At 30.8% G+C, this 14,029-nt stretch overlaps 2 protein-coding genes across 2 annotated transcripts; one reads left to right on the top strand and one right to left on the bottom strand.

Annotated features, from left to right (window-relative positions):
• Window positions 1-4,570: 4,570 nt before the first annotated feature.
• LOC111916854 (homologous-pairing protein 2 homolog) lies at window positions 4,571-9,118 on the bottom strand. The gene is made up of 6 exons (XM_023912509.3): window positions 8,985-9,118; window positions 8,869-8,894; window positions 7,791-8,058; window positions 7,636-7,706; window positions 7,379-7,567; window positions 4,571-7,298 (listed from the first exon to the last, which is right to left on the bottom strand). The coding sequence occupies exons 1-6, from the start codon at window positions 9,010-9,012 to the stop codon at window positions 7,203-7,205; spliced, it is 678 nt and encodes a 225-aa protein (XP_023768277.1). The 5' UTR covers window positions 9,013-9,118; the 3' UTR covers window positions 4,571-7,202.
• On the top strand, window positions 4,823-6,319 carry LOC111916853 (uncharacterized). The gene is made up of 5 exons (XM_023912507.3): window positions 4,823-5,008; window positions 5,143-5,246; window positions 5,340-5,511; window positions 5,616-5,738; window positions 5,812-6,319. The coding sequence occupies exons 1-5, from the start codon at window positions 4,823-4,825 to the stop codon at window positions 6,112-6,114; spliced, it is 888 nt and encodes a 295-aa protein (XP_023768275.1). The 3' UTR covers window positions 6,115-6,319.
• Window positions 9,119-14,029: the final 4,911 nt, after the last annotated feature.

The following is a 14,029-nucleotide window of genomic DNA, read 5'->3' as shown; positions in this document are numbered from 1 at the left end:
GCCTTTTTTATATTTTGTTTTTTTATAAAACTGTTGTGATTTAAAATATTCTAAAAAATCACTAATGAAAAATAGAAACACGTTAGTATTTATATATAGCTTTAATAAAATTTGGTTTTAACAAAAATTTGAGTTTTTTTACATTCGTAGTATTGACCGAAATTTAATATTGACGTTTAAAAAAAACATTCATGTGAAATGCAAATAAACAAATGGCAATAAGTTGTGAGATAAATAATCTAAACCAATGTTTTTAGTTGTAAATAGGTCATTTAATTATTAATATATTTGAATAAGGGTTTAGGTCATTTTTTGTCACTTAACTTTTGGTTTTGTGTTCATTTGGTCACTTAACTCTTTTTAAGTTTTAAAAGGTCATCAAACTTTTGGCTTTGTGCTGATTTAGTCACTTAACTTTTGGTTTGGTCATATTTAGTCACCTAATTTTCAAAATTGTGTTCATTTAGTCACTAAACTTTTAAATTTTTTAAAAAGTTTAGTGACTAAATGAGCATAATTTTAAAATTTAGGTGACTAAATGAGCAAAAAACTAAAGTTAAGTGACTAAGTGTGACTAAACCAAAAGTTAAGTGACTAAATGAGCAAAAAGTCAAAAATTTGATGATCTTTTAAAACTTAAAAATAGTTAAGTGATCAAATGAATACAAAACCAAAAGTTAAATGACAAAAATGACCTAAACCCTTTGAATTAATAGCAAATCATAACTTCTATTTATTTTTATCCTTAAAACATAATGTTTTTTTTATAATAACTCGTTGTTTTATATAATTTACTAGGCGAATATCCGCACGTTGCACGGAATAAAATTATATAGTTAACTTTTTAGTAATCATATGTCATTAAAATATTTTTGCCACTTATATTAACTAAAAAATTATTATTATTAGATTTAGACATTTAGTTAATGTATATAACTAATTTGAACAATAAATGTTATAAAAAAAATCATAATGTATAATAATTTAGATGTTATAAAAACATCATAATGTATAATAATTTTTATAAAAAACAAATCTTAAATTGAAGTTTGGATTATATTAAATGCTAAGAAAAAAACCAATAAATTAATTTTTTTATTGTTTTCTAAATTAGGTTTACAGATGTGTAACATAATTTGTTTCTTTCGTAAATTAGGCTTATACATATCAAGTGAACAAAAGATGTGGTTAAAAAGGTAAATTCGAACATATCTAAAAAAAAATTGAAATTTCACAAAGACTAATTTAACTGTATAATTGTAAACATGCGCAACGTGTGGTATTACATCTAGTTGTATGTAAAAGGTACCAATTTTATAATCTTCACCATAATATTAATATAACACATACGTCGTCATTTACGAACAAACATACTACACAAGATACTGTATCATTATGTCCGGTCAATTTCATTGGCAAAGACATGTTCAAAAAAGTTATTGATAAAGATATGAAAAATACCAAAAAAAAATGTAGACACAATGTAAATTCTAAAATATTTTAACCATATAATTGTTTTCTAACGAAACGCACGGAGATTCGCCTAGTAAGTTAATAACCGGAGTACCTACATGTAAGTGTGGGATTTACTTAATATAACTTTCATAGTCAATGATATCATCAAAGATGTTTAGATTCTAGATTCTAAATTACATAAGATAAGCCAATTTGACCGCCGCTCAGGCTTTTCAAATGCGAAGTTAATTAATAGGTTTTTAGGGTGATGAAATTGTGTCCGAATGAAATAGAATATACACTACAAAATAATGATATTTATTTAAACACAAATAAAAATTGTGACTTTTCTTATAATAATGATATCTCACATTTGGCCTAAATTCGTGAGAACCTACTCATCATATACATTTGAAATTTTGAATCAAACAATTTCTCCTTACAAATACATTACTCTCATAATCAATGATATTATCAAAAGGTTTAAGCTCTAGATTGGAAATTACCTAAGACCAGTTAGTGGTAAGAAATGTGTTGAAATCGTGTCTTGATTTCGGCATCTAAATGAAATAAAGATGAAAGTTTAAGGGTGGGAAGAGTAATATTTCAAGAAAGGAGGTCTGCTGCATGATTGTGACATACACCCTCACGAGTCACGAGTATGCCTGATGAGACTTCGTACGTAAGGAGTTGGCTTACGCGCTTAAGTCATCTTTATTTTTTTTATTTTTGTAGGTTTAAAATATTATTATTGAGATATTCAAAAAATGTCCATTAGAAACGATAAGGTGCCTTTCTACAACCAACTTTTTAGGCATTTGTAAAATGACCATCCAATACGAAATGATCTATTTCGGACGAGGACAATATATTTCAGACTATGTATCTCATCAAACTACATTTATACAACAAAAATGGTACATTTCGGGTTTCAGATTAAGGAGTAATAATTTCGGACTTTGAACATGGTTTTACATAAAAAGGTATTCGCATGAATCATGACGATGCATTCTTGTCTAAGTGGCTCAAGCTCCCAAAACGTAGATGCTATCAGATAAATTATATTTTCTAATTATTTTCGTGCCAAAGATCAAAGAATTTTGTTAAATTCCAAATAGCCTATAGTAACTATAGCTTCGACTGCATCTTTCTTAAACCGAGAGACCATCAGTGATTCGATACAAACACATCAGAAAGCGATTGCAAAACAAGCGACAAACAACCACACCACCCAACAACATGATGCCTAAGTTGAAGTGAGAGCTCATATGATATATATATATATATATATATATATATATATATATATATATATATATATATATATATATATATATATATATATATATATATATATATATATATATATATATATATATATATATATATATATATATATATATATATATATATATATATATATATATATCTTAATTACCTTATAAAGCATTTTTGGTCAAATGATGAATTTTAAGTCGTACAAACATTCAATGTATTTGTACAATCAATTTATGCATTACAAAAAGAGTAGAGTACATATGGTCAACAATTGAAAATGTCAAATTTCTTATCCCCTATTCTTAGGCTATTTTGACCCGGTTGATTCCTTATCTCCGTATTTCCCCAAATCTCGCAATTTATGTTCACAAATCTTGGATATATATCGATGACGTTTCCATTTCTAGGGTTTAATTCATCTTTCAGCATTCAACCACCATTGTCATACTCGTCGCTTGGCGCGGGTAAACGGCTAGTGGTGGAGTCAACACACATAAGTATTTAATTCTTTCCATTGACTTGATGTATTATTCTATATCTTTAGAAATTGTAACCAAGAATCATACGATAATCTACATAGTTGATGACGTTTGAATCCCAATGCATGTTATGAGATCTCTATTTTGTGTAAGAGGTCTCGTATATGTTTAAACTAAGAAACTAAATCCAATCTAGTGTTGTAAGCAAGACTGTTTTCTGACCTCAAAGCATACCACTTCAACTTCTAACGTTGGTTGTGATGTAAATGGCAGTAGCAGATTGTTGTGACTAAAAAAACAACAATTTCAAATACTACGGCATTAAAATGCAAACTTAATGTACAAAATAACCATTTCGAATATAGTTTTGAACTTGTAGACACCCGATACCAGTAGACTAATCTAAATTAATAGTTCTATCCACTTTCAATTTTTACTTTTAGCACCCTATGTAACATCCTTAACCTCACATTTGGCTTTGATGGTTTAGGTTTCGATTGTATATACTCGACCATTGTATTTGTCCTTGCAAACATTTCAGAATCTCTTTTAATTTAAATTCTAAAAACGTGTACATTCAAAATGTATAACTAACATGGTTGATCGTAATGTATTCTAACTGCAAATTCATACTTCATTTCATCAAAATCTTTGAGAGAATCCAAAATATTGTTCTGGGATGTGCCATATTTCAAATTCTCTTTAAATATAAGACCACATAAACAAATAGAAACCGTTCGCATTCGGGTCCAAAATGCACAATTCCGAAGTTGGGGAGTCATTTTTGTGAATTGCAATTATTTTGATTATTTACTGTAATCCAATAAAAAGATCACATGTTTATTTGACTAAATTTATGAGTCATTAATTGTTATTTGATTTTAATATGTGGAAACAATTGATGGTGGTTCATATTGTTTTAGGTTTTACATAGAAAATACCATTTCATAGTCAAACGTGGTGACATAAACACATAAATTTATTAATTTAACTATATAAAAATAAAAATGCACTATATGCCAAATATAACAAAGGTATTTGTACTAGTCTCATAGTAGATCCGTTATTATTCATACCAACTGATAAATACTAACAAGAAGACATTTATGCCGACGGACAAGTCTACATGGAGATTTTCACCGAAGTTTTGATTAGAAACAAAGCCACCCTTGAATTATTAAAACTACACAAAAGCCCCTCAAGTTTCCTCTTTTGCAATTTAAAACGGACAAGGAAAGTAAATCCCTCATGGCATCCATTATCACATGAGTGTTCACAACAATAAACTCTTTTATCCCCTTAGATCTATTGAAATCCTGATTTTTATGATAACAATCCATGGAGAAAATGTCACCAAATGAATTAAGATTTAAAATGTTATTTTTAAATAAAAGATGGGTTTTATTGTACAAATGTTAAAACCTAAAGATAACATTTAAACAAGTCCCCATAGATCTATTTCATGGTCATAATTGAAAGCGTCAAGTTGGTTTTTTGTTGATTGTCTTTGACCCCTCACCTACTTTGTTTATTTAGCATCTTCTTCATACTTCCAACTTGTGCATAGTTTTCTTCCCAAAACACTAAGAAAAGAAAAACAAAAGAGAGCTATGGGAAAAAAGTTTGATGCGCTACTTGGCCGGAAATTTAAAACCTCAAAGCTTAAAACCACCCTAAACCTTGCCATCCCCCGCCTTTCACAACTCAAAAAGCATCGCCTTGCAAGGTTTACCATCGCCCACTCCGATGTCATCCAACTCCTCCGCCTTAACCACCACCAACAAGCCCTCCTTCGGGTATATTTTATCTGTCTATCTGTCTGTTTATCTATTTATCCATCTGTCCATCTATCCATCTATTTGATTATAACAAACATGGTTTTCATGGCAAAAAGTTTCAAAGTTTTTATGTAATGGTGTAATTGTGATAGGTTGAGCAAGTGATCAAGGACCAAAACATGTTGGATGTGTATGACATGATACATGGCTATTGCAATCTCCTCATACAAAGGATCAACCTCATAGAACAAGTCAAGTAAGTTGCTTTTTTTTTCTTTCTATTTTCTCACTTTTTATGAACAAAAGAATGATGTTTTACTTACTTTTAAAACGTTTTGTTTTTTTTTAGTGAATGTCCAAAAGAATTGGAAGAGGCAGTATCAAATCTATTATATGGGGCTCCAAGATGTGGGGAGTTTCCAGAACTTCAAGAGATTCGTGCGATTTTAACGAGTCGTTTTGGAAAAGAATTTGCTGAGGGTGCTAGCGAGTTACGAAGAAACTGTGGAGTTAGTCAAATGGTTAGATTTTTATATATAAAAAAATGATAGTGGTGTTTTTTTATAATACAAAGGTTTTGTTAATTTAATAACTAATTAAAGAATGTTTAATTTTATTGTTTTAGATGATACAAAAACTGTCACCCGCACAATCGACTTTGGAATGCAGAATGAAGATACTTATGGATATTGCCAAAGAGAATGGTATAATTTTGCAACTAGATATATATTCTCCCGAGATAAGAAAGGTTTGTAGAGAAAGGTAATTAAATAAATAAATTTCATAAGAAAAAATGTTAAAATTTGAATCTATGGTTGCAGGAGAAAGTGGTGGAGAAAAAGAAAATTGAAAATAAAATGAATTTCTCTGAGTCAAAAAATTATAAAGATGCAGCAGAAGCAGCACAAGATGCATTTGAATCAGCGGCTTATGCTGCAATTGCCGCCAGAGCAGTTGTGGAACTCGCTCGCTCAGAGTCATTTGTTTCTGATAGTTCAGATTCAAATTCAGACGAAAATGAATCATTTCATTCTGCTAAAGATTATATTACTTCACAAGGACAACAAGTAAATTTAGAAAATAAGCTAAATTCTACAGGGATCAAACGATTGCATAGGCAATAACCGGTGGAAGTAGCTTATTGTTTTTTTAAGGTTTCTTTCATTTATGGTGGTAATTAATAAATTAAATGCTTTTTGGTATCTAAAAGTTTGTATTTTAGCTATTCGACTTTTGTATATAGGAAATTTTACAATTTGGTATTATGTTGAAAATCGGGATATTTTGTAGAGCTTGAATTAGAAAATATTCAACATTGCATTTTTACTATTATAATTAGGTTAATAATATTTAATTTTTCATCAAGACGATAAAACAAGTTACTCAAATCCAATACTATAAACGTTAAATTCAAAACCAAAAGTGAAATTAAGTACGTAATCTATCTTTCATATTTAAATATATATTAGATTATTAGTTTGTTTATAGTCAATAAAAGACGAGGACATTTGATCGGGTCTCTTTCCATTATGACCATAATTTTGCATTTTGATCTTATCTTCGAAAGACAAAGCAATCAATACATGAGCCGAGTCATTTAATCCAATACACGGAGCAAAAATTTGCAGAAATGGTCCCTGTGGTTTGCTTAGAATCGCAAGTTTGGTCCAATCATTAAAAAAGTTGATAGATCATGTCTTTGTGGTTTAAAAAATTTACAGTTTTGGCCCCTAGTCCATATCAAAAGACTATTTCACCCTTTAAAATTGAATCAGTGATCATGTCATGTGGTTTCAAAAAAATGACAGTTTTGGTCCCTGGTCCATATCAAAATACTATTTTTTACCCTTTAAAATTGAATTAGTGTTAGCAGTGGGACACACTATTAGTTTCTGAAAGGGTTCAATCTCTTAAAAGTTAATAGATCATGTCCCTGTGCTTTCAAAAAATGGCAGTTTTGGTCCCTGGTCCATACACCATTGCAATGTAGGAACAAGTGGACTACAAGATTGAAAATGAAGAAAAAGGGGTTTCAAACTTTTAATATAAAATGTTTGCTCTTTTCTGATTTTTTCAAATTATAATGTGGACCATTTATATATTTATATAATACTAAATGTCAAAAAGTCAAAATCATTAACAAATAACAATTAACAAAACTACTAATTTATAAATCTGATTACCTCATAAGCATGCAATAATGGATAGAATCTTAGCCTCTCAGACGTTTCTTTCCATGTGGCATTAAAGTAGAATATGTCTGCAAACTCACACCAATATCTTCATCATATTCAACACCAAGTTCCTCCTACACAAAAATAAAAAACCACATTAATAAATAATACTTAGGCTATTATTTAATATTTATATTTTTTAAAGAAACAAAACCTTGAATTCGTTTGGGGTTTTGGGTGAATTTTCAGTAATTGTATCCCACACATCTTTAAACATTCTTTTTCTTTTTCTCCAATGACTTATTGCTTCTGAGAAAGTTTTCTCAACAGCTTTTCGTTCTTCTGGACTCACCAAAGTTACCCCTCCTCGTAATTTTGCCAATCTTTCTTCCATTTCCTTAACCTAATACAATTATAAGTATTAAAATCCAGATTAGTGAAAAAGGTCAAATTAGTCATTTTAAAGAAAACCTGGTTTCTTAGTTTTGCATCATTGGAAAGTATCTCTTCCAGTGTTAAGTTTGACTGCAAAGACTTTATTTCTGCAATAAAAAAGATTATCATGTAAAATAAATATACCAAATTATTAATTTAGAAGGTGTGGAATTGGAAAGATAAAAGATTACCTCCTTCAAGCTGACTGTTTGCTTTCTTTTGTTCTTCCAAGATTTGTTGTAATTTGGAATTTTCTTCCTTCATTTGATTAAGTTCTTCAGTGTTTGGAATCTGAAACTGATCTTGTCTAGCAAGGTATATTTTCTGTTTTCCATATTCTTTAAATGTTATTTTTCCACTATCAGCAAGAGTGTCAAGAGCTTTCTGTATTGCAGTCTTTTTCAGGTTGAATTTTTGCAAGAAATCAGCAACAGTTTGAGAGTTCAGTGGTCTATTTTGCTGTAGAAATCAACATCACAAAAAGATATGAGAGAAAGAATCAAGAAATCAACATAACAGTTTGAGAGTTCAGTAGTCTATCATTTCATCAGTCAATGCTAATCCTATTTTGAATGCCCTTTTGAACAATTCTTTTGGATATTCTCATAGATTCTTACATGTGATGTGACATGGTTGAAATGCTAATTGTCAATTCATAGAGTTCCAATGTTAGCAAAATTACACTGATATCAGACCTTAGTCTGCATAAACTATCTTGACCAAATTGGATTATCCATTTAGATAACTTTTTCCTTGAGTCTGTATGTCAATGCCTTTAAAGCCAGAAAAGTAAAAAGGTTAAACATCAAATTCATGTAGGGAAAAACGGATCTACAAGCTGGATTAGAAGAAATCCTAATCGATATCATCTAAAACAAACTTGTGAAATACTGCCATGTTAGCAGTTCTAACCCTGAGCTACATCTGAACGTTATTGGAAAACATGATTATGTATTGTAAATGGTTCTTCGCAGGTTGGAAGAACAGATATGCATCAAAAGATCATGACAAATCACAAATGTGATGTAGCTAAAAAAATTCAACCGATAGTATCATATATTCGCAATACTTGTACCTCATGTCAGAAAGTTGAAGATATCCATATGGAAACTAAACCATTTTGTGTTAGATGCAAAAACTCTGAAGCTATTGTAAGGGAAAATACTTATTTTAAAACATGCAGATTGAAAGGATCCGTTGCAGTGTTTATAAAAGCCTCGAGTAACGAAGTAGTAGCTACAAAAATTAAGCTCGGATATTGAATTTTACCTCGTTGACGAAGTTAAGCACGATTCCTGCAAATTATACAACGGCGCAGGGTTTAAAAACAAATGGATGAAATATGAACTCGAAGATTGAATTAAAAGAGACGAGATGCGATTAACCTTCGGCACTATCGGATTTGGGAGCCATCGGATCGATGTAGGGTTTACAGTTTAGATTATCGAAGAAGATGGAATAGCGCGGGAAAGTTTTCTAGGACACCTCAAATAGCACATCCGAAATGGAAATGAAGGCGATATGGATTCGGGTGGATGGGGCTCCGAGGATGGAAACCATTTCTTCTAGGGTACACTGATTTTTTATTTATTTATTTTTTGTTCGCCATGACTTGTTTTTATTGCAACTAAAATACTTTTTTTCTGCAATAAAGAATTTTTTTATATAATAAAAATTAGTTATTATTGTATAACATGAGTGGGATGATAAATAGGCAACAAGTTGTGTTGCTGAGCAAAATACTTTATGATAAAACATAAACATAAATATGAAATTTGATGAAGATTGAAGCATTTATATATATGAATCAAAATAAGTCGGATAGTAAGTGTTTCATCAAATTTCATATTGTAAATAGCTTATGGAAAATATCAAACTGAAATATTCTAATTAATTATGCTTGTTGTCTTTAATTACTCATGAGAAAAAAAATTAAGTTCTTATGGCATATCATAAAAAATTTACGGGTTAAATTAAGTATTTGTGTTTTGTTTTATTAGTCAATAAAGTGTTTTTGTGCACTTTAGATCAGCTTCAAGGCTACAACTAAAAATCACCATCATTTTTGTATAAAAATTCTACAAAAATTATTTTTATATCCAACTGCACATTAAAATTAACATAAAAAAACATAATTTAATGTTATAATACTTATAAAATAATCTTATTTTTGATATTATATGATTTCATTTAACTTGATTATTATAATGTGTAATTTATTAATCATAACAGCATTAATTGATTAAATAATTAAATTTACAACATAAATAAGGTGAAAAATAAAATTTAAAAATAAATTGAAAATATATAAACTAGAAAAAAAAAAAAAAAAAAAAAAAAAAAAAAACATTACATGTATTTCAACATCTGAATATAACATTAATATAAATTAGTTGTTATGTTCATCCACAAATATTCAATTAATGCATTTCAAACTTCATTATAAGCGTCCTTATCTTTGATGTTTTTATGTAGAATATAAAATTCTTGAAATCGCACATCAATATCAACTACCATTTCAAGCTCGAAAATTAGCATTTCACCATGTTCTTCGATTGTTGCACTAACAACGTGCAGTCGTGCAAGTCTTGCAACAATTGTAAAACGTGATTGTAATACGCCAAAAAGACGTTCTACATCTTTTTCTACATGTTTCTTGTTTCATTGCAAACAATTTTTTATTTGTGCCATGTATATCGTGAATAGTCGGAAGAGTATTCTATTTTGGATATATTCCATCAGCTAAATAATAGCCTATACCATACGATTGATGGTATGATTAGCAGCATGTATATTACCTTCAATAAGATTGGCAAAAAAAATATGATGTCTCACACACATTTATATCATTATTTGATACTAGTATACCACAATATGCATGTCATATCCAAACATCATAATCTGCTTCACGGATAATATTCAGATATCCACTACGACCTGAATATTGTCCAACCCAAAGTCGTTGGACAATTCTTCCACTTCCAATGCATACAATCTAAACCACCAAACATTCTTGGGTCACCTCGTTGATCAAACAAAAATCTTATTAGCGCAAAATCCAAACTACAAGAAAGGTTTTGTATTTGGACATGTGTGGAACATCCTCAAAGGCGTTGGAAAATTCATTGATGCACTCCAAACCCCAAGTACCGAAAAGGTGGTAATTTCTCTTGTTCTTAATCATCGTCATTTGCATCAGATATACTATATTTGCATCTTAATGACGACGTAGATGTAATCTTACCGAAATACCTATTGGTGTGAAAAAAAACAAAAGGCAAATCTTCATAATGAAAAGAATATACATAAATACATTGGAACCTAACAAACAAATGTACAGAGTTTTAAGGATCGGAAATGAAATCACTTTTAAAAATCCTTGAAGCTAAAAAATCGGGTAACAAATGAAAAAAAAATCGTTTGGTAACATTACAAGTAGGAAAAACAATTATTTAACGATTTAAATAATATTTTTGATTCTAAGTTTCATTAGTATATTCAAAATGAGCAAAAGCGGATAATAAGGAAAAAACAAAAGAATATCAACAAGATGAACAGGCCCAAATATCCCAATACCAACCACATCAATACCCATTTTAGCCTTCCAAGATGCACTATATTGTTGCATTCTAAGTGGCGTAAATGTGCTCCATAGATGTGTTGGTCATTCTAAACGCGCTCCTGACGACAACAAATGTGTTCTTAGCAGCTCAAGGATGCACTATAACATGGTGAGTGCACTTCTTGCTTATAAATTTGTTGGTATAACCATTTTAGGAATATGTTTGATTTTGCCAATACGCATGGCATGTTTACATGCACATTTCCTAGATGTTGAGGATTCTATAAGCGGTTGCATAGTGTCTTGTGGTTGGTTGACATCCATTTTGGCATAAGAATGGATGAGCCTAACGTATATGGCGTTTATGCTTGATGCTTATTCTATAAATAGCGGCAGCTAGCTAGGATTATAATGATGTTTTCTATTTATTATACTGATTATCTTCGTTTGAGCTCGTGGATAAGAATAAACATGTCATGTGGACGTAAGTCACATTGACCGAACCACATTAAACATTGTGTCTTTACGTGTGTTTCTTTCTTGTTTATTCTTGAAAATTAGAATCATTTTTTAGTAACAAAACATACATTCATAAAGATAGTATATAAAGGAAGCATAGGCATGACCTTAAACATGTCACCAGCAGCATGACTAACCCCATACATATTGATCTTAGAAGTACAATGCGATATTGGTATTGAAAATTCCGTTGAACTCCGATTAACAAGAGTAAAATTACATCTCTTCATCATTGTAACAAAAATTATTTTTAATTAGGATATAAAAAACTTAATCAGTTGATCTATTTGTCAATTAATTTTTTTATGATAAGACCAAATCGTACAAAAATAATTACATTTTAGTTTTTTCTTTTTCAAATTTGACATCCAACGTCACGTCATCATGCTGCATCAGTGTCATTCCATCATGTTTTGTCAATGGCACATCATCAAAAGTTTTATGTGAACGAGTAATTGGATTAGCCGATTAAATACTTAACATTGTAATAATTAAAAAAATTAATGACTATTAAAATAAAAAATAATATAATATCAAAATTGGACTTTTTAGAAACTTAATAGCTATCATATAATCAACCTAATTTATCTTATGATAAAATTACATTAGATTAAAAGAATGGGAAAACGACTTACTAGGGTAATCATATTATTGTTTTATTCATACTCATATTTAGACATTTTTTTTTACATATTTAACAATCTGACTTGTTATATTTGTTCACATATTACTATTGTCACCTGCTATAGTTGGTGACAATGATAATATGTGAAAGACAAAACTGCACAAATGGTCCTGTGGTATGCCGAAAATTGTCACTTTGGTCCAAAAAGATTTGAACTGGCACCAGCGGTCCAAAACTTTTATTTTGTCGCGTCTTTAATCCAATCTGTTCAGATTTTTTTCAAAATGACGGATCTAACCCTGTTAATATATTTTATCTTTTTTCTTATTTGTTTTCCTAATTTTCAGATTTAAAAAAAAATAATAAAATAAAAATAAAAATAAATCTCTCTATCTCTCTCTAAAAAACAAGAAAATAAAAATAAATCTCTTCCTCACTCTCTCTCTCTTTCCCATTTCCTAAAATTTCTCTTTCCCTATTCGTTTGTTTTTCATGGCTCTCAAGAACAGTTCATAAAGCCCAGAAACCGGTGCCATCGCCAGAAACCGGTGTCACCGACGGAAACCACCGTCATCCAAAATCATTACAGATGCCACCACCGTCTTCGTCGTTGGCGCCACCGCCTTCAGCCCCCATCGTCTCTGTCACTAGCAACCTCCAACAAATCTGAAATTCGCCATCACCTACAACAAATCCTAATCAATACCCACCACCAGAGACCCTTTTGTCACTTTCTTAGTTCGTCTTCTCCACCGGAAACCATATCCATAACCCCGATTTTTGACAAAAACCATCACCAACTTCTGAAACCCTAGCGCTGACACCTTATCTCATATGGATTTGGGTTTTTAGTGAAGCAGAAGGACGTCGGCGATCTGAAACCCTAACTTGTCGGATCCTCCTCCGCCCAGATCCTCCTCCGTCATGATCTGGAAGCCGGTTTGTGGGATACCATCGTCAGAAGCAAACATATTGCCTCTCGCCGCCTTTCATCTTCTCAATCGACTTGATTGTTCCTCAGCAAAACCTAGATCGAAGCAAACCCTTATTTGCAAATCTGTTTCCATCGCCAAAGAAGAAACAAAGATGTGACATCCCCAAAATCACGGCCAGAAAAGACCGATTTTTGTTTATGCTTTATAAAAATCAGAGTACTTCATTTTATAAAAATGTTGCGGAATTTGTTCCCAGAAAAAAACGATAAATACGTTATTAAAACATTTTCGAAGAAACGTATTTATTTCATTTTAAAACGTTTGGGATGTCATTGTTAATACAGAAACATAAGCATAAACAGAACTTACAATTATTTACACTAGTGATCTACATCTCTTTAAATCTCTCAGTGTAATGTCACTTCATATCGTCACCTGTGATGTAAATAAACTGAGTGGGTCAGGTTGGGAAACCTGGTGAGTACATAGGGTTTTCAACCCACAATAATATAGTTATTATGTTTAAACAATCAAACAATCAACCCAATTACCCATCCCCGTTATCTTCTTTTAGTCTTCCCTAAAGATATTATCTCAAGGGTCATCTCTTATATCATATTTACTTTTCATCTCCTTACATCGTATTTCCTTATATGATTGTTCTTACGAACTTTACCTAAGGATCATCGCCTACATTGCATAGACAATACTAATCCGGGGATTACTCCCTCAATGTGTGTCTAACAAGAGTTAGGGTATCATCGCATGATTATGCAGCCACAACATCGC

Source organism: Lactuca sativa, chromosome 8 (genome assembly GCF_002870075.4).
Source record: "Lactuca sativa cultivar Salinas chromosome 8, Lsat_Salinas_v11, whole genome shotgun sequence".
NCBI classification, from domain to species: domain Eukaryota; kingdom Viridiplantae; phylum Streptophyta; class Magnoliopsida; order Asterales; family Asteraceae; genus Lactuca; species Lactuca sativa.
This window is presented reverse-complemented; position numbering and strand designations above follow the sequence as displayed.

What these genes read in the sequence shown, in the direction of transcription:
- LOC111916854 (XM_023912509.3), bottom strand. Translation starts at nt 9,012, where the DNA reads ATGGCTCCCAAATCCGATAGTGCCGAAG. An exon ending in CAAATCCGATAGTGCCGAAG is followed by an intron (nt 8,895 to 8,984) that starts GTTAATCGCATC and finishes TATAATTTGCAG; the next exon opens with GAATCGTGCTTAACTTCGTC. An exon ending in TGCTTAACTTCGTCAACGAG is followed by an intron (nt 8,059 to 8,868) that starts GTAAAATTCAAT and finishes TGATTTCTACAG; the next exon opens with CAAAATAGACCACTGAACTC.
- LOC111916853 (XM_023912507.3), top strand. Translation starts at nt 4,823, where the DNA reads ATGGGAAAAAAGTTTGATGCGCTACTTGGCCGGAAATTTAAAACCTCA. An exon ending in ACTGTGGAGTTAGTCAAATG is followed by an intron (nt 5,512 to 5,615) that starts GTTAGATTTTTA and finishes TTATTGTTTTAG; the next exon opens with ATGATACAAAAACTGTCACC. An exon ending in ATTCTCCCGAGATAAGAAAG is followed by an intron (nt 5,739 to 5,811) that starts GTTTGTAGAGAA and finishes CTATGGTTGCAG; the next exon opens with GAGAAAGTGGTGGAGAAAAA.